The sequence below is a fragment of the Bos javanicus genome, chromosome 5 (genome assembly GCF_032452875.1).
Source record: "Bos javanicus breed banteng chromosome 5, ARS-OSU_banteng_1.0, whole genome shotgun sequence".
NCBI lineage: Eukaryota > Metazoa > Chordata > Mammalia > Artiodactyla > Bovidae > Bos > Bos javanicus.
Genome location: NC_083872.1, coordinates 60,709,525 through 60,734,546, shown reverse-complemented (window position 1 = coordinate 60,734,546; position 25,022 = coordinate 60,709,525). Strand labels below are relative to the sequence as shown.

The 25,022-nt window shown below is 39.2% G+C and overlaps 2 protein-coding genes across 3 annotated transcripts in view; one reads left to right on the top strand and one right to left on the bottom strand.

The window, feature by feature from the left end:
• Positions 1-11,317, bottom strand: part of AMDHD1 (amidohydrolase domain containing 1) — a 39,002-nt gene extending 27,685 nt beyond the window's left edge. The window contains exon 1 of the mRNA XM_061416963.1: positions 10,629-11,317. Coding sequence (XP_061272947.1) covers positions 10,629-10,660 — 32 coding nt within the window. The 5' untranslated portion in view covers positions 10,661-11,317. The remainder of the gene's footprint in view (positions 1-10,628) is intronic.
• CCDC38 (coiled-coil domain containing 38) overlaps positions 1-25,022 on the top strand; it is a 42,924-nt gene that overhangs the window by 12,280 nt on the left and 5,622 nt on the right. For both annotated transcript variants that reach the window (XM_061416961.1, XM_061416960.1), the window contains exons 8-14: positions 1,870-2,027; positions 3,941-4,027; positions 5,788-5,845; positions 9,552-9,621; positions 11,311-11,462; positions 12,665-12,800; positions 15,783-15,988. In XM_061416961.1, coding sequence (XP_061272945.1) covers positions 1,870-2,027; positions 3,941-4,027; positions 5,788-5,845; positions 9,552-9,621; positions 11,311-11,462; positions 12,665-12,800; positions 15,783-15,988 — 867 coding nt within the window. The remainder of the gene's footprint in view (positions 1-1,869; positions 2,028-3,940; positions 4,028-5,787; positions 5,846-9,551; positions 9,622-11,310; positions 11,463-12,664; positions 12,801-15,782; positions 15,989-25,022) is intronic.

Here is a 25,022-nt window from a genome sequence, read left to right as displayed (position 1 = left end):
AACAAGGGCCTAATTTCTAAAATATACAAATAGCTCATACAACTCAATAACAAAAAACAATCCAGTCAAACATGGGCAGAAGACCTAAATAGACATTTAGAAGAAGACATGCAGAATGGCCAACAGGCACATGAAAAGATGGCCAACATCATTAATTATTAGAGAAATGCAAATCAAAAGTACGAAGTATTACCTCACACTGGTCAGAATGGCTGTCATTAAAAAGTCTACAAATAATATATGCCGGAAAGGGTGTGGAGTCTGCACAGTTAGTGGGAATGTAAATTGGTGCAGCCATTGTAGGAAACAGTATGGAGTTTCCTCATAAAACTAAAACAGAACTGCCCAGTGATCCTGAAATCCTACTCCTGGGCATAAATCTAGAGAAAACTGCCATTTGAAGAGACAAATGCACCCCAGTGTTCACTGCAGCACTATTTACAGTAGCCAAGACATGGGAACAACCTCAGTGTCCATTGACAGATGAATGGACAAAGAAGATGTGGTATATATACACAATGGAATACTACTCAGCCATAAAAATGCATGAAATAATGCCATTTACAGCAACATGGATGGCCCTAGAGATTATCAAGTCGGTCAGAATAAGACAAATATCATATATCACCTATATGTGGAATCTAAAACATGACACAAATGACCTTATCTCTGAAATAGAAATAGACTCATAGAGAACAAAGTAGTGATTGCCAAGGGGCAGGGTATGGGAGAAGGACTGGAGTTTGGAATTAGCAGATACAAACTCATATACAGAATGAATAATTTCCTACTATACAGCACAGGGAACTATATTCAATGTCCTGTGATAATGAAAATGAATATGAAAAAGAATGTATATATAACTGAATCACTTTGCTGTACAGTAGCAATTAACAACATGTAAATCAATTATACTTCAATAAATTTTTTTTTTTTAAGAGGAAAACACTGGGTACCCAAGGAGGAGCCAAATGTAGTAAGTCAAGATCATCATTAGGCTCTGACTTCAGGCAAGACAGGCTTCTTCTGAATCTTACCTTGAACTGTAATTTTACATCTGTTCTAAAAATTCTTATTCTGACATAAAGACCCAATATGGTTTTGCTGCTGAAAAAAATGCAAAGTAAGTTAGAAAAGCCAGTCAAATGTCTTCTACCTGCTTTCTCTTGATCTGAGGAAAGTTGATATTCACAGTGCGAGGCAGAGCTGATGGTGGGACAGCCAGGACTACTCCATGTGGGAGCCTGTTCTCTGGGGGAAAACAAGCCCCCAGTGAAGTTGGAGCTCTGCCGCTGGCTGACTGCATTGTCTCCCATCATTGTGCTCGAAGCACTTTGCTTCTTGGCCAGAAAAAACATGGAAGAGCCTGGAACAGCTGCTGTGAGCAAATGCCTGCTGCCTTTTCCCGGCCTCCATGGATTGGCCCAGATGTCAGTCTTACAAGAGGCTTGGGGTCCATGGGATGCTGCAATGCTGGCTGCACCTGGAAAACCCTCGCGTTCATGGGAGATGATGGAAAGCACCAGGGTTTGCCAATCTGGGGCCCAGAGCACATGCTGCTCCTTTATAGGGAACACCTGGGCACACTCGATCCTGGCCCCCTCAATGTACTTTCTGCCTCAGTGCTGGTTCTGAGGGTCAGCTGCCTAGCCTTGGGCATTTTGGTTCAAATAACATTCCTACAGGTTTCTTGCCTCTTGTGTCATATCTTATTGAAGTCCTTATTTTTATGGCCATATTTACAATATTTGTTAAGCAAATTATTATTCAAATACATGATCAAGAGAATGACTTTTTTAAAACCTATTTAAAAAATGAACATGCTTTCACATGGGTATATCTAACCATATCTATTTTTCTTTTGAGTAGTGAAATAGCAAAAACAGAATTCCTCCTTAGAGAGTACGTGAAATATGGGTTTTTTCTGCTGAAACTGTCTCCAAAACAATGGCAGATCCAGCAAGCAATGAAAAGGGTGTCAAGGAGTAAAGAAAATGTGAATGTCATGCTTCCAAGTATAATAACAAGTAAGTCCCATATTCAATTAAGTACATATCCTAATTCTAAAATATTCTGCTTCAGTGTTTGTTATTAGTTAGAATTTTTATTGTAGGCAGACCCTGAACAATCCCACTAACTCTGATATTATAAATTATTAATTTGGAAATTCAGGTTAATTTCAAATATGAAGCAATAAAAATATATACATGGAAAAATAGAAAATATTTTATTTGTAGATAGTGAGAATAGCATAGCTACAAACCTCTCCCCAATAAAAACCCTGAAATACAATTTGACTTGTTAAAACATTCTGTAGAGTAATTGGACACAAAGTCAATTATACTTTATTAACCTACTGCTGCTGCTGCTGCTAAGTCGTTTCAGTCGTGTCCGACTCTGTGTGACCCCATAGATGGCAGCCTACCAGGCTCCTCTGCCCCTGGGATTTTCCAGGCAAGAGTACTGGAGTGGGTTGCCAGTGCCTTCTCCTTATTAACCTATTATATTAAGCTAAATAGGTTAACTTTATTAATTAGAAAATATACAAGGAAGTTAAATTCAAGAAAGCAATAATAACCTTCAATGTGTGACCAGGAGATTTGACAAATGAGAAATATGTTATCAGACAGGAAGATTGATTTTGTAAAGTTGCCAATTTTTCTGAAATTCATGTATAAGCTTTATGGAAGTATAATAATAATGTTACCAAAAATTCCTCAGAGAGTTGGGTTAGGTAGATTTTTGCACGATGATTCTGAGGTTCATCTAGAAAGATACACAAATACTTCCGAACTAAGAAGGTGAGGGTGGGTGTGTTACTTATCCTTTAAGATGTTATATTATCACAGTCTCAAAAATGAAAACTGTATGGTACTGGCATTAAGAAGCTCAGTGGAACAGGAATAGATCCTATTATAGGTAAGAATTTCATATGTAAGTGATGAATGTAGGGTCACAAATCAAAGATGAAGACAGACTTCCAGCAACATTGGGGTAACAAGAACCAGACACATCCTCCTGCCTGAAAAACATAGGAAACAACAGTTTTAAGACATCAGACATCAAGAAGCAAAACAAAGTAATCCCCGAGAGAAGGGAAACACATGAGTTGAGCCCTGTGCTGGCCTCAGGGTGCTGCCTGGAGAACACTTCCAGGACTCAGTGAGGCAGAGGGAGGCCTCAGCAGGCTCTGTGGATGGAGAAGACAGAGCTGGGGGTAGGGAGGCCATGGTGGCTGGAGTCCCCGGAGCAGAGTACTGGAGGGGAGAAAGCCACACAGAAAGAGGGTTCTCGACTCGTCAGCTGAGAGCTCATCCTGAGCCTTAGGGGTGAGAGCACTTATACCACTGAAATCAGCACATTACAAATCAGGGAGAATCTTTCCCCTGAGAGCTGGTTATTAAGCCTTAATTAGCACACCAGGGGTGACTCCTCTGCTTAGCTCCCTTGTGTCTCTCATGGTTGCTGCGTGTGCTTAGATGAGATCATGTGTATAAAGTGTCAAGCACAGTAATGACGTTGGGTTAAACTCATTATGTGATGTTTGACAAGAGAGAAAACACATGGGAAGGAAAACTGAGAAGTATTTACATTTAACAGCTTAGGATTCAGTGCTCCTAGACTTGTCCTGTAACTCAAGGATGCTTAGAAAGCGCTGAGTCTCAGTCCAGAGGGTTGAATGGTTAACACCAGGAATTTAGAAGTTCTGATAGACTGACATGGGAAAGAGACTTCTTCAGGCCCTCTAGGTTAGTTCTCATCCATCCTGCCTTCTCCAGAGACCAGCCCTGGCCATCTGCATAATACATATGCTGGTTACCATGTCCCCATCTTACATTTCTGTCCCTGGAAATTTTCACAATAACTTGGCCTTCACCCTGAAACAAAGCTCTCATTCTCAAAAGTTTCCCCACCCCAACTTGTTTATTTTCCATTCTAGAATTAAGTGCAAGGAGAAGAGAGACCACTGACGAGTCCAGAAGGACATCATTTTCGGAAGATTCTTCTCTGGGAAGAAGTAGCCAAGGTAACACTGGATCTTTGGCACTTCACCCACAAAAGTAAAGTCAGAGAAGGTGCCCATCTCAAAGTGGAGATGCAGGACCTATAAACTGAAAAACAGAGCCTAGTGTCCACATCACCCTTAATCCTGGGGAGCTAGGTGTTCTGTTTCTGTCTCTCCAGACATTATTACGAAACTCAGAGAGGTGGGGGAATGAATAGAACCGGCAGAGAAGTCAGGGGCAGAGGATCTTGTACAAGTTGTCCCTGGCTGACTAGCACATCCTCTGAGGTCCTTCTCAGCTGGGCCTCCTCATTCCTCTGGTTCAAGCCTGCCCTCTGGTGTTGGTGGACCAATTCCCAGGGCCCAACAATCCAGGCCAACAGCAACCAGGTGACTGTCATTGGCAGGTGACTCAGGGAAGTAACTGGGAAGACTGAGGAAGCTCTACCATGCTCATAATCAACTCTAAGGATACCTTCAGCCTCAACCCCTGCCCAACCCCTGCCCTGTAGTCATTCAACACACACAGGCAAGCTGACTTCCAGGGACTCTCTTTCTCCTTTATCCTGCTGCCAACCATCAGAGGTATTTAGTGGTAGGGGTAAAGCTCAACCATACAATTCGCCTGCCCAGAAACAACCCTGGCATAAGTGCACTTGGCCAGCTGATTGAAAAGGTGGATTCTTTCAGAGTGTGAGGCCAATTTGGACCCAAATTATTTAAGACATACTACTTTGTCTGTTAGAGGATCTGGAGTAGGGTGCAGGGGAGGGGGTGTAGAGGAAGTAGGTGGTGGGGTCCATATTTTCTTCTCTTTAAAATCTTGAATATAGGAGTCACTCAGTTTGAATAGCATCCCTTCCCAAGACATTTTTAGTAATATGTGTTCCAGTATCAGCTTAAAAATTTAAGATGCTCATTTACGGTGGTGCTACAATCCACTGGTTCTTTGTCCATTTTCTTTCCTTCCCCCACTCACCTTGGATATACTGGAGGAATACTATGTATCAGCAACTTTTCGAGACTCCAAGTACACAAAGATGAGTAAGATACAGTTCTGCATACTGCACTATACAAATACAATGTAATGGGACAAATGATACAGCAGTGATGGTGAGGGGTCTGGGGGCAAAAATCAAAAATGTGATCTCTCCCTAAAGCATTCAGAAAAGTCTTTAAGAGGAAGTGACATCTGAGCTGGATTTTGAAGAATAAGTGGGACTTTCCAGGTAGAGGGATCGGGGAGTGAGACCTGCTGTAGTTTCAAGACGGAATAGCAGGAAGGGTGGTTGGAAGCCACAAAAGCTCGGGCATGACGAAGCATGACCTGGGGGCCAGTGGATGCAGAGATCCAAGACCAGTTGCCCACCTCTGAGTTTCAGACCATGGTCAGACCCAGACATTGGTAATAAATAAAGTCCACCATTTTTATATCTTGATCTTTTAAAATCTGTGATTAAAAATGTATATGATTAGGTAACAAGAGAACTGTGATTTATATTCACCATTTATGTCCCTGATTTGTGCCATGTTTTAGACAATAAAAACACCACCCCAAACAGCGATTTCTGATTTTATGCTTGGAACCAAAAGTCAGTAGAATAAAACAGCACCATTTTCTATATGACTGTTTCTAATAATTTTTTTTTTTAAGTAATGGGCATATCAGTACAGAAAAATGAATCCCGCTCACCAAATAGCAAGCACTCATTCCTAATTACATGTTCTTTTTACCTCCACCATCACCAATGATGTGGACTTCACCTGGACATTCTGAATAGCAAGATCACGCAGGAGGACCACTCCCAACCTAGAGGATAAGAAATCATCCTTATCAAAGTACAGTACATATTGATTACCTCTCTTGGAAATGGTGTATTTTTTTATAAGCAAATATCTCTTTTAGCCTTTCTTCAACATATGTGCCACGTATCCATACCCACCATAGGAGATGCTGGAGGTAGTGGTTGCCATTTCTATGTGCTCGGCAGGTGACCAAGTTCTCACAGGTCTTCCTGTATCCTTTGATGAGGGCCTACATCTGCTATTTGCAGAAACCACCCACACCCTGCCTCTTGGCTCTTTGCCTCTCAGAATCCACTGCCCAGTTGTTTTTGATCTACTCTGCTGACTCATGTGTTTACAAATTTACCATGGCATTCAAAATTGCTGCTATAGGACTGCTGCTGTGCTAAGCAGCTTCAGTCGTGTCCGACTCTGTGCGACCCCATAGACAGCAGCCCACCAGGCTACCACGTCCCTGGGATTCTCCAGGCAAAAATACTGGAGTGGGTTGCCATTTCCTTCTCCAGTGCATGAAAGTGAAAAGTGAAAGTGAAGTCGCTCAATTGTGTCTGACTCTTAGCGACCCCATGGACTGCAGCCCGCCAGGCTCCTCCATCCATGGTGTTTTCCAGGCAAGAGTACTGGAGTGGGGTGCCATTGCCTTCTCCACTATAGGACTAGAAAGCACTTTTTGTTTGTTTCTTCCCTTACTTGATTATTGACTCATTTATATTCATTATTTCAGAAAGTGGTAGTTCTCCATCCTAGCTACCCTGAAGTGAAGTGAAAGTTGCTCAGTCATGTCCGACTCTTTGCGACTCCATGGACTGTATAGTCCATGGAATTCTCCAGGCCAAAGTAATGGAGTGGGTAACCTTTCCCTTCTCCAGGGGATCTTCCCAACCCAGGGATCAAACCCAGGTCTCCCACATTGCGGGAAGATTCTCTACCAGTTGAGCCACAAGGGAAGCCCAACCATACTGGAGTGGGTAGCCTATCCCTTTTCCAGTGGATCTTCCTGACCCAGGAGTTGAACTGGGGTCTCCTGCATTGCAGGCAGATTCTTTACCAAATGAGCTATCAGGGAAGCCCCCAGCTACCCTAGAGGAGCTGTAAGAAAATATATTGATGTCCAGGATGGATACTTTGACCCCAAAGGAAGTATCTGGGCCAGCAGTGTATTATCCATGATAAAAGTCAACACTGTGCTCTGAATTTCAGGGGCCTCACAGTCATTCTACTTCTGTGGCATTTTAGAGTCACTGTTTTGTTGTGTTTTAATTACATTTTCACTTGGAGAGAATTATAGATTCACATGCGGTTACAAGAAAAAATACAGAGAAGTCTCACTATACTTTACCCAGTTTCCCCCAATAGTAACAACTATTGCAAAATTGTAGTATAATAGCACGAACAGGATATTGACATCAGTACAGTCAAGATACAATCAAAAACAGAACATCATAAGGATTTTCCATGTTGAAGCACAAAGTAATACGCAGATGTCACATTCACTTTCTCAGAAAGTTCACTGCTTCTTAGTTTCTTTCATTTACTCAGCACGTATTTACTGAGTGCCCTATAGGGCCAGAATGAAAAAAAAGACAGTCTTTGCTCTCAACAAGCCTACTGTCTAGTGAGGAAGACAGACAAGGAGTTCATCAGTTACATTATACCATGATGAGGCCATTGGAAGGACAATCAGGGTGCCTCAGGCCTGCAAAGGAAGGACTCTCAGCCCAGAGGAGAGGTGAGGGACTGGAGAAGCAAGGGCGGGATCAGTGGACACCCTCCAGATCAGATGGCATCTAAGCTGTGTCTGGTGAGAGGACGAGGGGTCAGTGAAGAGGGAGGGGCCTGCTGGCACAAGGGTGGCAGTGTTTGGGTCTGTTCAGAATGGCTGGGCTGCAGGGTGTAAATGGACAAGACTGGAGGGGTAACTAGGTATTGTCTCATGAGTAAGGAGGCAGTGGGGTCATCCCAAAGGTGTCTGTGTTTTGTTCCAAGTGCCCTGGGAGTCACTGAAGGTTTTAGCAAGAATGTGACAGAGGCTCAAATCAGACTTACATTTTAGAAAATTGGAGATGGTAGTATTTTAGAGAACAGAATGGACAGGGAAAAAACTGGATGTAGAGGAGCCAGTTAGGAACCTGTGGTCACAATTCATTAGATGAGAGATAATGAACTCCCCCAGCCAGCCAGTGGCAGCTGGAACAAGAAGGAGAGGCTGTGGGACACATCAGGGAAATGCTACCTAGGGAATTCCCCCAATAAAAAGAGTGGCCACAGATAACTCCCAAATTTCTCATGTGGCAACTGGATGTGTGGTGTTGTCATTCAAAGGTATTAGGAACACAGCAAGGGGAGCAGGCCTGAGAGGAAAATAAGGAGTGTGATTTTGGATGCATTCATCTGAGCTCTCTATGGGACACCCAAGTGGATACTGATGTTCAGCTGGAAGCTGGACACTGAAGTCCAGAGCTCAAGACAGACAGAGATGTGGGAGTCAGTATGTTAGTAGTGGTTGAATCTATAAGAGAGGATCAGCCCCAGAGGATGGGTAGAAAGAAAGGGAAGAAGGCTGAGGAAACAGACTCAAAGAAAAGGAACCAAAAAGTAACATAGTATCAGAGAGGTGGGAGAAGACTGATTTGAAAATGATATTACTGAATCCACTAACAGTGGACTGAACTGTGGATGTTTCCCAAGTATCCCTTGACTTCTATGGCCCTCTCAATTTCCCTACAACATATTTCCCATTGCTAAAGGGCAGCTCCAAGCAGGTTATTTTGTCCCTTCAAACTCAGCATGAACAAAGCAAATGTTAATCTTGTCCTTGTGCTATGCTTAGTCGTTCAGTCGTGTCCGACTCTTTGTGATCCAAGGACTGTTAGCCTACCAGGTTCCTCTGTCCATGGGGATTCTCCAGGCAAGAATACTGGAGTGGGTTGCCATGCCCTTCTCCAGGGGAACTTTCTGACTCAGGAATCGAACCTGGGTCTCCTGCATCGCGGTGGGGGTGGGGCGGGGGGCAGATTCTTTACTAGCTGAGCTACCAGGGAAGCCCAATCTTGTCCTTATCCTATCCTTAAAGCTGTTCTCCTTCCTGTTAGCATGACCTCCACTACTCCAGGCTTACTGACTACAAACGCTGAAGTCATCTGGTCTCTTCTCTTTGTGCCCCAGGAGCTCTTTCTATTCTTGGTTCCCATGAATTCTTTCTTTCCTGTGTCTCTAGATTCTCCTCCCAACCCCAACCACTGACTTGTTTTCCACCATCACTACAAACATTACTTACCTAGGTCACACCAACAGCTGCTTTACTCCTTCCTTAGCCCCTGCCCTTTTAACATTCCAATCATTTTCAATTTATCGTTCTTAAAGGATTCTTTCAGAGCCACCTTGCAAGCCACATAACTATTCTTTAAGTATGTATCTCATCACCCACCCCACTCCCCAACCAACATTTCCCCAGCCTGATCAGAAGATATTTTACAGATGCACCTCAAATAATTGGTACCACATGGTACAACTCTTCCTTATGGTCTCTTTGTTTGCATATGTCACCCTTGTCTGGGAATGAATGATTTTCTTTTGCATACTTGTGGAATCCATTGATTCCTGCAATTCCCTAAAAGGCTAAACAGGCTATTGAAAAGAACTAGAACTACATTTAGGTTCCAAAAATAACTTAGTCATGAAAGCAAATCTGTTGATAGAAAATGGCTCAGAAATCAGGCATTTTCTTTTCCTTTTACAGCCAAACTGAGAGTATCAGTTCAGAAGACAGTTTGGAATTCTTTTTAGATGATGATATGGACTACGATCTGGTAACCGGACTATTTGTCTTGACTTAAATATTGTTTGATGAAAAGTATAGATGCTCATTTCTTCTTCTGAAATTAAAATGTCCTGTTCCAAATATTCCACAACCTTTCAGAAGAAAATATGATTTTTTAAAATTTGTTTGCACCAGGTCTTAGTTGCAGCATGTGGGATCTTTAGTTGTGGCATGTGGGATCTAGTTCCCTGATCAGGGAACGAACCTGGGCCCTCTGCACTGGCAGCATGGAGCCTTAGCCACTGGACCACCAGGGAAATCCCCCCAAATATGATTTTGCTACTGTTCTCTAGTTGTATATATAGTTCATGTTTGTCATCAGACATTTAATGAAAAATAAATGTCAAGACTTCCCTGGCGGTTTAGTGGTTAAGACTCTACACTTCCACTGCAAGGGATGTGGGCTCCATCCTGGTTGGGGGAACTAAGATCCTGGATGCTGTGAGGCACAGCCAAAAGATTTTTTAAAAATTATAAGTAAATAAATGTGTCCTTTAGAAGGTAACAATTTAGGAGATATATATTATCTACAATCTTCCTGTGAACATAACCACCTTCTGATTATTTATCATTTTATTGGGGCTTGAGATATATTGGGTAGCTGGACTGTGAGATAAATTGAGCTTCAACAAAACAGTTCTTTGTGGCTACAGGTCTGATTGTGAACTAATCTCACCCTAAATACAACCACAGAAACTCACAGAAAAGGAACAAAACACTTAAAAGCATTAACTGTATACTACATATAACATACCTTATCCAAATCATTTTTGTGTGTGTGTGTGTGGAAAAAGCACAACTTATCATCTTAACTAGTAAGTATATGATCCTGCAGCATTAACTATTAACATGCTGATGTAACAGACCATTGGAACTTTTTCATCTTGCACAATGGAAACTATACATCAACTGAACAACTCCCCTATGCCTACTCCCTCTAGCCCCTAGCAACCACATTCTACTTTATATTTCTAAGAGTTAGATTACTTTACATACCTCGTAAAAGTGGAAGCAGTATGTCTTTTCATGAGTGGCTTATTTCATTTAGTCTCATGTCCTTATGTTCTTCGGGTTCATCCATATTGTAGCAAATGACAGGGTTTCCTTATTTTTTAAGGATGGATAGACCACATTTTCTTTATCCATCCATCAGTCCATTGATGAACATTTAGGTTGCTTCCACTTCTTGCTACAGTAAATTTGATGAACGTGGGGATGCAAATATCCAAGTCATCTTGCTATAAATTAATTCAAAGTGATATAAACTTATACTTAAAATTTTAGAAAATAGAAAATTATTAAAATGTAGGGAGAAAATGACCTTCACTTAGTCCTCTGTCTTTTCTCATTCTACTTCTTCTCTCGTCTTTCCCTAGAAACTTGCCTTTCCTTTTTTCCTGCTTTTGCCTCCTCCTCTGCCCCATCCCTCTCCTTTTTCTTTTCCTCACTCTCTTCTTCCTTTTCACCTTCTCTAATAAACTTCATCTCCTCCCCAACACCAAAAGTGTTCTCTTCCCTAAGGCCAGCTCTCACATGGAAATAGGCTGTCGTCACTCTGCCCATTATCTCCCTTATAATCGAAACAGTATTCCTTTACCCCACTGTTTTTTCCTAGATAAGTCACATATGCACAGGTAGCATGTTAAGTGAGTTAATTATATTCTTCATTATTGATTAGGAGCCTGAACTTTATTTCAAAGAACCTGAAGAGTTACTTCAAGTCCTCACAGAGCTGGAAGAGCAGAATCTTACTTTGGTACAATATTCCCAAGATGTAGATGAAAATCTTGAAGATGTAAATAAAAGAGAAAAAGTTATACAGGATAAAATGTAAGTCATAAAAAACAAGCAGACATTCTATTAACCAGTTTCTAATCAGAGACGAAGTCCACCTTCATTTATGCGTGGCCCTTCCTTGTGGTTTCCCTGGATTTAGGGAAGAATTTTTATTAATAATAGTTTACACTGCAGAATGGAAAAGTAGGAATTATATTTATACAGAATAGACTGGTTTTAGTTTTAGTCCCTAATTCCTTTCACTTGTCAAAATATTTTCCTAGCTAGCAAGAATAAAAGACAATATAGAAGGTTATAAAGAATCAAAATGTCACCTACTGCCTTACTCTTTGTTCAATGCAGTTTTACACTGTCATCTGGCTGACCAAATCATGCTTTGGATGATGATGCTAATAAACTCATTTTCCTTGGCTGTGACTCTCAGCAAAAGTTTTTTCATGGCTTAAATATTGTATCATTTTATAATGTACATTATCAATATCAGGGCTATTATAAAAGGGACTTCTGTTGGGAAGGGGGCTGGATTTGATGACTCAAAAAATTCCTTTCTACTCTTAATACTTCTTGTAAAAATGTGCAGAACCTTTTTTGGAAGACTCATTTGCACCAGATGTCAATCTTTTAAAATAGTTGTCAAATTGCACTGAACTTTGGGACATATTAGAAGAATTTAAAACCATAATCTTATAGCCACCCAGTTAACTACTGTCTCCTTTTAATCCTTGTCTCCTCACTTCCAGTCCTCAGTATATGGTGCCCCCACCATGACACTATGATATGAGGGGATGGGGTGTGTATGGTTGGGCAGGAAAAGGGTATTTATATCTGAAGCTCTATGTAAGGAGTCAGGAGTCTCTACTTTTCCCAGTGGCTCCCCAGGTATTCTGATTATCAGTCAGGTTTGAGAACAGTGACATCCTAGGTCACCCAGCTTGGGTTTCCAATACCTCAATTCTACTGCTTTTTCTATTTGGGGGACTCAGGGGAGCCACAGAAGTAGAGGGGTGAGAAAATACTTCCCAATAGACATTGAAAAGCATCTGTGCATTTATTTTTCTTATTTTAACCTGAAAAGTTGCAGGTACTTTGTCAATATCTTAAAATATAAACTTCTATTTGGCTTACTAGACATAGGATGTTGACACATGATCTAGAGAGTGTTGAAGCTCCTGACTGATGATTTATTTCACTGAATCATAAATTACAGATAAGGGTCTCTTTCTTCTTTGCAATAGAAATACCAACATAGAGTTTCTTTTGGAACACAAGGCATTGCTCAAGGCCAACTGTGTAAGAGAAGAAGAAAAAGCAGCAGAGTTGGAATTAAGGTCCAGGCTATTTAGTTTTGGACAATATAACTCAGATGCTCAGGTAATCATTCTTTGCCTGCAGTAATTTTATTTTGGCTCATGGTAATAAGAATCTGCATTCCCTGTGTCTTAAGCATTGGAATAAGAGGATTAAAGCAAACCACAAGTCCCAGGTTGATGACAGAGGCTGAAAACCTGCTTGGAAATTACCTTGTCAATATGTATAGCCAACTTACACAGTAGATAGAAAACATTCAATTATCATCGGTACTCTCTTAAAAGGTTACCAAGTATGATGCTGAGATTTCCCCACCTATAAATACATTTGTTTTAGTCAGTATACACACGACTATACATATGAAGTAGTTCATTGCTGTGATCATTTTGGTATTAATTTCAAGGGCAAATAATGAAGACAGGAAGCACTGAATCAGCACTGAATGGAGTATCTTCCCAACACTGAGCTTGTAATAGGTTGTGGCCCCTTTGGGGTCTGCAGAGTTCTATCACCAGAGCACCTGTGACATAGACTAGTGTGCTTATCTGTTTGCATGCAGGTCTCTCCCAGCTGGATGCAAACCCTAGGGCAAGGCTTGTCTTACCCTTCTATTCAGCTCAGTTTAGCAACGTCATAAAGCAGGTGCTCCATAAATGTTTGTTGAATGAATAATCAGGCTAGTTTTAAGATCCACAATAAACTCCAGCTAGCATTGGTTTCTTTGTAAAATCTTGAAGGAAATAAAAATTCAAAACTCGTATGTGAAACTAATATCACAATTATAGTTATGAACTTGACTTTCAAACAGTAGATTTAAAGGGACTCTTATCAGAAGATCACTGTGCTCCCTTACCCATATAAGCAGGCAGGGTTACAAAAACAAACCTGTTTATGGCTCCAGTCACAATCCACATTTCTTATGTGGTGTAACACCAAGGAAGGGAGGGATGGGGTTGTGCACTGCTAGAGCTGAAAGCTACCTTTCAGCTCTTCAATGCTGTCTTTTTTACACCTTAAAAAAAAATTGTGGTAAAAAATATACATATCATAAAATTGACCATTTAACCATTTCAAATGTACAATTCAGTGGCATTAATTATATTTGCAATGCTGCATAATCATCACCACTATTTATAGGACTTTTCCATCATCCCAAACAGAAACTCTGTACCCATTAAACAATAATTCCCTATTCTCCGACCAGCGTCTGTCTTGTTTAGTCACTACTCTTTTTGCGATCCCATGGACTGTAGCCTGCCAGGATCCTTTCTTTGTCCATACTTTCTTTCCCATGTAAGAATACTGGAGTGGGTTGCCATTTCCTTCTCCAGGAGATCTTCCTGACCCAGGGGTAGCAAAAAGGAGCTTTACGTCAAACAGGACTTTTTTTTTTTTCTTTTTTCCTTTTATTTTATAGGTATTTCTCCAAACTTCCTAAAATCATTTTAAATATAAATAGGTACTACAGTAAGTGTTACTGTAGGAGGAAAGAGAGGGGGCTTTATAGTAAATAGGACCATCAGAAAGCTTGTTAAACTAGGTGGGAGAGACAAGCTGTTTGAAGTAAGCTACTGGTAACAGATCTTGATTTGTAATTAAGTGTTGGTAGCTCTGTAATGAGTCTGTGGTTTCAGGAGGGGTTTCCCATGGCTCCTGGAGCCACATCTATCTTGAGTATTATTTGTCTGTGGTTTTATGGTGATTCTCATCTTCTTGAGCAGAAGCAGGAATGGGGGCAGGATTCTACCAGGAGAACGATTTACTTTGCCCAGAAGTTTATTGAGATCCTTTTATCTGCGAATGCCGGGTATACAGTGGAAACACAGAAACAGAGCTTTCTTACAGTCTCGAAAAATGTTACCTACAAGTTTGAACATCTCTACCAACAGTTAAAACGGCACAGTGGCCAGGTACAGGGATCAGCAAGGTGTGGCCTAAGCCTCCGCTTAGAGTAGAATACTGGAATGACTTCCAGATGGAGAGAATGAAAACTCAAAATGTTTTGTAGGCCAGCCTGGGAAGCTGTTTGCTTGTAACTTTTTTTCCCTATGAAAAAATGCATTCATTTATTCAGCAAACATTTATTAAGTGCACAGTTACATGCAAGGGGCTACTTTAGATATAAGTATAAACATAAGAAATAGCTCCTGCCTTCCAGGTGCTTACAGTCTATAAGGGACAATAAGACATGTATGCAAATAACTGTCAGACAGGATTATAGTGTTAGTAGTTACTTTTTGCGACCCCTTGGACTGTAGCCCACCAGGCTCCTCTGTCCATGGGATTCTCCAGGCAAGAATATTGGAGTGGGTTGCCATTTCCTTCTCCAGGGGATCTTCCCAACCCAGGGATTGAACCCACATCTCCCACATTGCAGGCAGACGCTTTAACCTCTGAGCCACCAGGGAAGCCAGTAATTAGAGTAGCAAGCACAAAAAAGGAGTTCACATACTGCTGCTAGGAAATGCACTGGAGTGGGGAGAAAAAAGGATTTAAATGTTTATGTAGTGTCTACTTGAATGGGAATGATACACAAAAACATTCAAGCGTCCTACTAAATTATTTTATACCTAGACTGAAATATTTTTAAAGAAATAATCCAGGATGTTATTATAGTAATGCTCTATGTGCTGTGCTTAGTCGGTCAGTTGTGACTGACTCTTTGCGACCCCATGGATTGCAGCCCACCAGGCTCCTCTGTTCACTGGGATTCTCCATGCAAGAATACTAGAGAGGGCTGCCATGCCCTCCTCCAGGGGATCTTCCAGACCCAGGGATTGAACCCAGGTCTCCCACACTGTGGCGAGTTCTTTCCCTGAACCACCATGGAAGCCTGCTCTGACTATAAATTATGACATAAATTGACTGCTGCATTTTTTTTCACTGTTCTAATGTTGTATTAAAGTTTTTCTTTTAAAAAAGTATTTAGTAGAACATATTAATAAAAGCCTATTACAATATAGTAAAAGGGAATTTTACATTTATTGAATGAACAAGCAAACAGTAATGAGATGTTTTCTGCTCTCCTTTTCTTTTTAATCTCAGGAAAAACTGATAGACTCTCTTAGTAAAAAAATTAACCAAGTATACAAAGTCTGCATTGGAGATGCTGAGGTTGGAAGCCTCAACCCAGTTCAAAAGCTGGTAAAAGTAGAGTCTCGCCTGGTAGAATTGAGTGATCTCATTGACTCCATTCCTAAAGAAAATGTGGAGGCAATTGAGAGGATGAAACAGAAAGAACGACGGCAAAGGTACAGTCACTGTCTTATGATATACATATAATAAAACACTTAAACATTAGGCAAGTCTGTTATATGGCAAGTCTCATTATATGCCATATTGACACTAGAATCAAACTCAGATCTGCTGTCCTCATAGAGCTATTATTTAGTATGGAGATATATTCAATATTCTTAGGAAATAAATGTCATTACCAAGGATAAAATGAGCACTGTGAAGCAAAGAGTTCACCAGGGACAAATGACATAGTTTCAGATGGGCAAGGGGTCCCTCCAGTCTGAAAAAAAGTGAATTTTCAGAGTGAATATTCCCTACTTATAATATGCAAAGGATTATCATGTGGAAGGAGAATACTTGTGGTGAAAGGGTTTAAGACTAGAATTTCCTTAATTGGAAAACTACAGGGAGATTTAATCTGTGAAGGAACTGTTTGAAAGAGCTAGATAATGAGGGTTTTTCCTTGGTTCCTAACTGCCAACAGCTAAGTTTCCTTACCTGTAAAATGGCAATAATGACACTTATCTCATATGGTTGTTGTGAGGACTGAATTAAATAATCTATGTAGTAAAATATCATGTATGAAACGAGATGCCAGTCCAGGTTTGATGCACGATACTGGATGCTTGGGGCTGGTGCACTGGGACAACCCAGAGGGATGGTATGGGGAGGGAGGAGGGAGGAGGGTTCAGGGTGGGGAGCACATGTATACCTGTGGCGGATTCATTTTGATATTTGGCAAAACTAATACAATTATGTAAAGTTTAAAAATAAAATAAAATTAAAAAGAAAAATCTATGTAAAAGCACTAAAGCATGCTTGGCGTACAGTAAGTACTCTAATAGCAGACGTTGTTATTGCTTACCACTTTACTGGGGTGTTGGGGATATTGTTCCACCCATATAAAAACAAAGACTAGAATATACTAAGGTGATCCTGATGGGATTTTGTTGAATATGAAGCACATTTTAAAGAAATTATGAGAAATCACTCCTTCCACAAGATGACCTTTCACTTACACTAAGAACATCTGCATTTTTTACAGTAGAAAATATATTCTGACTAAAGTGTAATTACTATTTCTAACTATTTCTAACAGTGAGATTAATATATGAATCTAATCCCAATTATCATTTTGATCAAAAAAATTTTAGTGGATGTTTTCCCATGGTTCGGAGGCACCTAACATAATACCTAATTTTGCATAAAAAATGTTCAGTGAATGTTACATTGATAATTATATACATCCATAAAATAGTCACTTGGCAAGTGGTTATTCTGCAATAGGCAGTGGACTAGACAGTGTGCATATCTCATTTAATTTTATCCTCACAACAACTCTAAAGAGAACAAAGACAAATAGTATTTCTTGGCCTTAATTTGAGGATAACATTCAAAGAGATTTATTGGAAAATATACTTTTGTGGTTATCAATTGAACTATACACTTGTGACTTGTGTAGTTTTCTGCATGTTGTACTTCAATAAAAAGGTTTAAAAAGAGGGGAAAATAACTGGAAACTATCAATAATTCAAGTGGCCATCATATAGACTAATATAAAGTACTGAACTGTAAATGAAACGACGAGAGGGCTCTGTTGAGGTGCTTGTTTTGGACCGAGATCTGGGTAGATTTTGCTTCTTCCACAACAGTGACATGCACTTTCTTCCCATTTCAACATAAACAGGGTTTGTTGTTGAAATTTCACCTGAATATTCAAAACCCACAATTATGGGGGAAGATGAAGTATTATTTTCATTTAGCCTTAAAGGAGACTTAACAATATTTAGGTAATTCTTTATCAAATAGTATTGATGTAGATCTTTTTGACTGGGATTTATAGCTAGAACAATGTCTTCCTCTTTTTTTTTTTTTTTTTTGTTTTTTCTAATCAGAATTTTTTTTTTTTTTTATTCTTCCAATTTTATTTTATTTTTAAACTTTACATAATTGTATTAGTTTTGCCAAATATCAAAATGAATCCGCCACAGGTATACATGTGTTCCCCATCCCGAACCCTCCTCCCTCCTCCCTCCCCATACCATCCCTCTGGGCCGTCCCAGTGGACCAGCCCCAAGCATCCAGCATCATGCATCGAACCTGGACTGGCAACTCGTTTCCTACATGATATTTTACATGTTTCATTGCCATTCTCCCACATCTTCCCACCCTCTCCCTCTCCCACAGAGTCCATAACACTGTTCTATACATCAGTGTCTCTTTTGCTGTCTCGTACACCGGGTTATTGTTACCATCTTTCTAAATTCCATATATATGCGTTAGTATACTGTATTTATGTTTTTCCTTCTGGCTTACTTCACTCTGTATAATAGGCTCCAGTTTCATCCACCTCATTAGAACTGATTCAAATGTATTCTTTTTAATGGCAGAGTAATACTCCATTGTGTATATGTACCACAGCTTTCTTATCCATTCATCTGCTGATGGACATCTAGGTTGCTTCCACGTCTTGGCTATTATAAACAGTGCTGCGATGAACATTGGGGTACACGTGTCTCTTTCCCTTCTGGTTTCCTCAGTGTGTATGCCCAGCAGTGGGGTTGCTGGATCATAAGGCAGTTCTATTTCCAGTTTTTTAAGGAATCTCCACACTGTTCTCCATAGTGGCTGGACTAGTTTGCATTCCCACCAACAGTGTAAGAGGGTTCCCTTTTCTCCACACCCTCTCCAGCATTTATTATTTGTAGACTTTTGGATCGCAGCCATTCTGACTGGTGTGAAATGGTACCTCATAGTGGTTTTGATTTGCATTTCTCTGATAATGAGTGATGTTGAGCATCTTTTCATGTGTTTGTTAGCCATCTGTATGTCTTTTTTGGAGAAATGTCTATTTAGTTCTTTGGCCCATTTTTTGATTGGGTCGTTTATTTTTCTGGAGTTGAGCTGTAGGAGTTGCTTGTATATTTTTGAGATTAGTTGTTTGTCGGTTGCTTCATTTGCTATTATTTTCTCCCATTCTGAAGGCTGTCTTTTCACCTTGCTAATAGTTTCCTTTGATGTGCAGAAGCTTTTAAGGTTAATTAGGTCCCATTTGTTTATTTTTGCTTTTATTTCCAATATTCTGGGAGGTGGGTCATAGAGGATCCTGCTGTGATGTATGTCGGAGAGTGTTTTGCCTATGTTCTCCTCTAGGAGTTTTATAGTTTCTGGTCTTACGTTTAGATCTTTAATCCATTTTGAGTTTATTTTTGTGTATGGTGTTAGAAAGTGGTCCAGTTTCATTCTTTTACAAGTGGCTGACCAGATTTCCCAGCACCACTTGTTAAAGAGATTGTCTTTAATCCATTGTATATTCTTGCCTCCTTTGTCGAAGATAAGGTGTCCATATGTGCGTGGATTTATCTCTGGGCTTTCTATTTTATTCCATTGATCAATATTTCTGTCTTTGTGCCAGTACCATACTGTCTTGATAACTGTGGCTTTGTAGTAGAGCCTGAAGTCAGGTAAGTTGATTCCTCCAGTTCCATTCTTCTTTCTCAAGATCGCTTTGGCTATTCGAGGTTTTTTGTATTTCCATACAAATTGTGAAATTATTTGTTCTAGCTCTGTGAAGAATACTGTTGGTAGCTTGATAGGGATTGCGTTGAATCTATAAATTGCTTTGGGTAGTATACTCATTTTCACTATATTGATTCTTCCAATCCATGAACATGGTATATTTCTCCATCTATTAGTGTCCTCTTTGATTTCTTTCACCAGTGTTTTATAGTTTTCTGTATATAGGTCTTTAGTTTCTTTAGGTAGATATATTCCTAAGTATTTTATTCTTTCCGTTGCAATGGTGAATGGAATTGTTTCCTTAATTTCTCTTTCTGTTTTCTCATTATTAGTGTATAGGAATGCAAGGGATTTCTGTGTGTTGATTTTATATCCTGCAACTTTACTGTAGTCATTGATTATTTCTAGTAATTTTCTGGTGGACTCTTTAGGGTTTTCTATGTAGAGGATCATGTCATCTGCAAATAGTGAGAGTTTTACTTCTTCTTTTCCAATTTGGATTCCTTTTATTTCTTTTTCTGCTCTGATTGCTGTGGCCAAAACTTCCAAAACTATGTTGAATAGTAATGGTGAAAGTGGGCACCCTTGTCTTGTTCCTGACTTTAGAGGAAATGCTTTCAATTTTTCACCATTGAGGATAATGTTTGCAGTGGGTTTGTCATATATAGCTTTTATTATGTTGAGGTATGTTCCTTCTATTCCTGCTTTCTGGAGAGTTTTTATCATAAATGGATGTTGAATTTTGTCAAAGGCTTTCTCTGCATCTATTGAGATAATCATATGGTTTTTATTTTTCAATTTGTTAATGTGGTGTATTACATTGATTGATTTGCGGATATTGAAGAATCCTTGCATCCCTGGGATAAAGCCCACTTGGTCATGGTGTATGATCTTTTTAATGTGTTGTTGGATTCTGATTGCTAGAATTTTGTTAAGGATTTTTGCATCTATGTTCATCAGTGATATTGGCCTGTAGTTTTCTTTTTTTGTGGGATCTTTGTCAGGTTTTGGTATTAGGGTGATGGTGGCCTCATAGAATGAGTTTGGAAGTTTACCTTCCTCTGCAATTTTCTGGAAGAGTTTGAGCAGGATAGGTGTTAGCTCTTCTCTAAATTTTTGGTAGAATTCAGCTGTGAAGCCGTCTGGACCGGGGCTTTTGTTTGCTGGAAGATTTTTGATTACAGTTTCAATTTCCATGCTTGTGATGGGTCTGTTAAGATTTTCTATTTCTTCCTGGTCCAGTTTTGGAAAGTTGTACTTTTCTAAGAATTTGTCCATTTCTTCCACGTTGTCCATTTTATTGGCATATAATTGTTGATAGTAGTCTCTTATGATCCTTTGTATTTCTGTGTTGTCTGTTGTGATCTCTCCATTTTCGTTTCTAATTTTGTTGATTTGATTTTTCTCCCTTTGTTTCTTGATGAGTCTGGCTAATGGTTTGTCAATTTTATTTATCCTTTCAAAGAACCAGCTTTTGGTTTTGTTGATTTTTGCTATGGTCTCTTTTGTTTCTTTTGCATTTATTTCTGCTCTAATTTTTAAGATTTCTTTCCTTCTACTAACCCTGGGGTTCTTCATTTCTTCCTTTTCTAGTTGCTTTAGGTGTAGAGTTAGGTTATTTATTTGACTTTTTTCTTGTTTCTTGAGGTGTGCCTGTATTGCTATGAACTTTCCCCTTAGGACTGCTTTTACCGTGTCCCACAGGTTTTGGGTTGTTGTGTTTTCATTTTCATTCGTTTCTATGCAAATTTTGATTTCTTTTTTGATTTCTTCTGTGATTTGTTGGTTATTCAGCAGCGTGTTGTTCAGCCTCCATATGTTGGAATTTTTAATAGTTTTTCTCATGTAATTGAGATCTAATCTTACTGCGTTGTGGTCAGAAAAAATGCTTGGAATGATTTCTATTTTTTTGAATTTACCAAGGCTAGCTTTATGGCCCAGGATGTGATCTATCCTGGAGAAGGTTCCATGTGCGCTTGAGAAAAAGGTGAAATTCATTGTTTTGGGATGAAATGACCTATAGATATCAATTAGGTCTAACTGGTCTATTGTATCGTTTAAAGTTTGTGTTTCCTTGTTAATTTTCTGTTTAGTTGATCTATCCATAGGTGTAAGTGGGGTATTAAAGTCTCCCACTATTATTGTGTTATTGTTAATTTCTCCTTTCATACTTGTTAGCATTTGTCTTACGTACTGTGGTGCTCCCGTGTTGGGTGCATATATGTTTATAATTGTTATATCTTCTTCTTGGATTGATCCTTTGATCATTATGTAGTGACCATCTTTGTCTCTTTTCACCGCCTTTGTTTTAAAGTCTATTTTATCTGATATGAGTATTGCTACTCCTGCTTTCTTTTGGTCCCTATTTGCATGGAAAATCTTTTTCCAGCCCTTCACTTTCAGTCTGTATGTGTCCCCTGTTTTGAGGTGGGTCTCTTGTAGACAACATATGTAGGGGTCTTGTTTTTGTATCCATTCAGCCAGTCTTTGTCTTTTGGTTGGGGCATTCAACCCATTTACATTTAAGGTAATTACTGATAAGTATGTTCCCGTTGCCATTTACTTTATTGTTTTGGGTTCGAGTTTATACACAGTTTTTGTGTTTCCTGTCTAGAGAATATCCTTTAGTATTTGTTGGAGAGCTGGTTTGGTGGTGCAGAATTCTCTCAGCTTTTGCTTGTCTGAAAAGCTTTCGATTTCTCCTTCATACTTGAATGAGATCCTTGCTGGGTACAATAATCTGGGCTGTAGGTTATTTTCTTTCATCATTTTAAGTATGTCTTGCCATTCCCTCCTGGCTTGAAGAGTTTCTATTGAAAGATCAGCTGTTATCCTTATGGGAATTCCCTTGTGTGTTATTTGTTGTTTTTCCCTTGCTGCTTTTAATATTTGTTCTTTGTGTTTGATCTTTGTTAATTTGATTAATATGTGTCTTGGGGTGTTTCTCCTTGGGTTTATCCTGTTTGGTACTCTCTGGGTTTCTTGGACTTGGGTGATTATTTCCTTCCCCATTTTAGGGAAGTTTTCCACTATTATCTCCTCAAGTATTTTCTCATGGTCTTTCTTTTTGTCTTCTTCTTCTGGAACCCCTATGATTCGAATGTTGTAGCGTTTAATATTGTCCTGGAGGTCTCTGAGATTGTCCTCATTTCTTTTAATTCGTTTTTCTTTTATCCTCTCTGATTCATTTATTTCTACCATTCTATCTTCTAATTCACTAATCCTGTCTTCTGCCTCTGTTATTCTACTATTTGTTGCCTCCAGAGTGTTTTTAATTTCACTTATTGCATTATTCATTATATATTGACTCTTTTTTATTTCTTCTAGGTCCTTGTTAAACCTTTCTTGCATCTTCTCAATCCTTGTCTCCAGGCTATTTATCTGTGATTCCATTTTAGTTTCAAGATTTTGGATCAATTTCACTATCATTATTCGGAATTCTTTATCAGGTAGATTCCCTATCTCTTCCTCTTTTGTTTGGTTTGGTGGGCATTTATCCTGTTCCTTTATCTGCTGAGTATTCCTCTGTCTCTTCATCTTGTTAAAATTGCTGAGTTTGGGGTATCCTTTCTGTATTCTGGCAGTTTGTGGAGTTCTCTTTATTATGGCGTTTCCTCACTGTGTGTGGGTTTGTACAGGTGGCTTGTCGAGGTTTCCTGGTTAGGGAAGCTTGTGTCGGTGTTCTGGTGGGTGGAGCTGTATTTCTTCTCTCTGGAGTGCAATGAAATGTCCAGTAATGAGTTATGAGATGTCTATAGTTTTGGGGTGACTTTGGGCAGCCTGTATCTTGAAGCTCAGGACTGTATTCCTTTGTTGCTGGAGAATTTGCTTGGTATGTCTTGCCCTGGAACTTATTGGCCCTTGTGTGGTGCTTGGTTTCAGTGTCGGTATGGAGGCATTTGATGAGCTCCTGTCAATGAATGTTCCTTGGAGTCAGGAGTTCCCTGGAGTCAGGGTTTGGACTTAAGTCTCCTGCTTCCAATTATCGGTCTTATTTTTTACAGTAGTTTCAAAACTTCTCCTTCTATACAGCACCATTGATAAAACATCTACATTAAAGATGATAAGTTTCTCTACAGTGAGGGTCACTCAGAGAGGTTCACAGGGTTACATGGAGAAGAGAAGAGGGAGGAGGGAGTTAGAGGTGACCCAAATGAGATGAGGTGAATCAATAGTGGAGAGAGTGGGCTAGCCAGTAGTCACTTCCTTATGTGCACTCCACAACTGGACCACTCAGAGATGTTCACGGGGTTATACAGAGAAGAGAAGAAGGAGGAAGGTAACAGAGGTGGCCAGAAGGATAAAAGGGGGGAATGAAAAGGAGGGAGACAGATCCAGCCAGTAATCAGTTCCCTAAGTGTTCTCCACCGTCTGGAACACACAGAAATTCACAGAGTTGGGTAGAGTAGAGAGGGGTTAGGGAGGAGACACAGGCGACCTGGTGGAGAAAAAGGAGGGTCCAAAGGGAGAGAGAGCAGTTAAGCCAGTAATCTCACTCCCTAGTGAAAAATGGGTCCTGAAGATTGGGTCCTTAAAGGTACAAAATTGGTAACAAATACATAAAAGCAAAAATTAAAAATCTAGAGTAGAGTTTGGAATTTCAAAAATACGATGTTAAAGAAAAGAAGAAGGAAAAGAAAGAGAGAAAGAACGAACAATCAAAAACAAACAAGGTCGCGAAAATTATAAAGAAAGTATAGGTACAAAATTGATAACTAATACCAGAAAGCGAAAATTAAAAATCTAGAGTAGAGTTTGGAATTTCAAAAATATGATGTTAAAGAAAAGAAAAAGGAAAAGAAAGAGAGAAAGAACGAACAAACAAAAACAAACAAGGTCGCGAAAATTATAAAGAAAGTACAGGTACAAAATTGATAACTAATACCAGAGAGCGAAAATTAAAAATCTAGAGTAGAGTTTGGAATTTCAAAAATACGATGTTAAAGAAAAGAAGAAGGAAAAGAAAGAGAGAAAAAATGAACAAACAAAAACAAACAAGGTCGTGAAAATTATAAAGAAAGTACAGGTACAAAATTGATAACTAATACCAGAAAGCAAAAATTAAAAATCTAGAGTAGAGTTTGGAATTTCAAAAATACAATGTTAAAAAAAAAAAAAAAAAAAAGAAGAAGAAAAATAAAGAGAGAAAACAAACAAACAAATACGAACAATGTCACAAAAATTATAAAGAAAATACAGGTACAAAATTGATATCAAATACCAAAAAGCATAAATTGAAAATCTAGAGTAAAGTTTGGAATTTCAGCTATACAATGTTATATAAAAGAAGAAGAGAAAGAAACAGAGAAGAAGAAGAAAAAAAAAATCACAGAAATTATATAAAAAAAAAACTATAGGTACAAAATTGATAACATATACCAAAAAGCAAAAATTAAAAATCTAGAGTAGAGTTTGGAATTTCAAAAATACAATGTTAAAGAAAAGAAGAAAAAAACAAAAACCAACAACAACAAAAAAAAAACAACAAGGTCAAAAAATTATAAAATATACATATATGAAGTTTGCTGA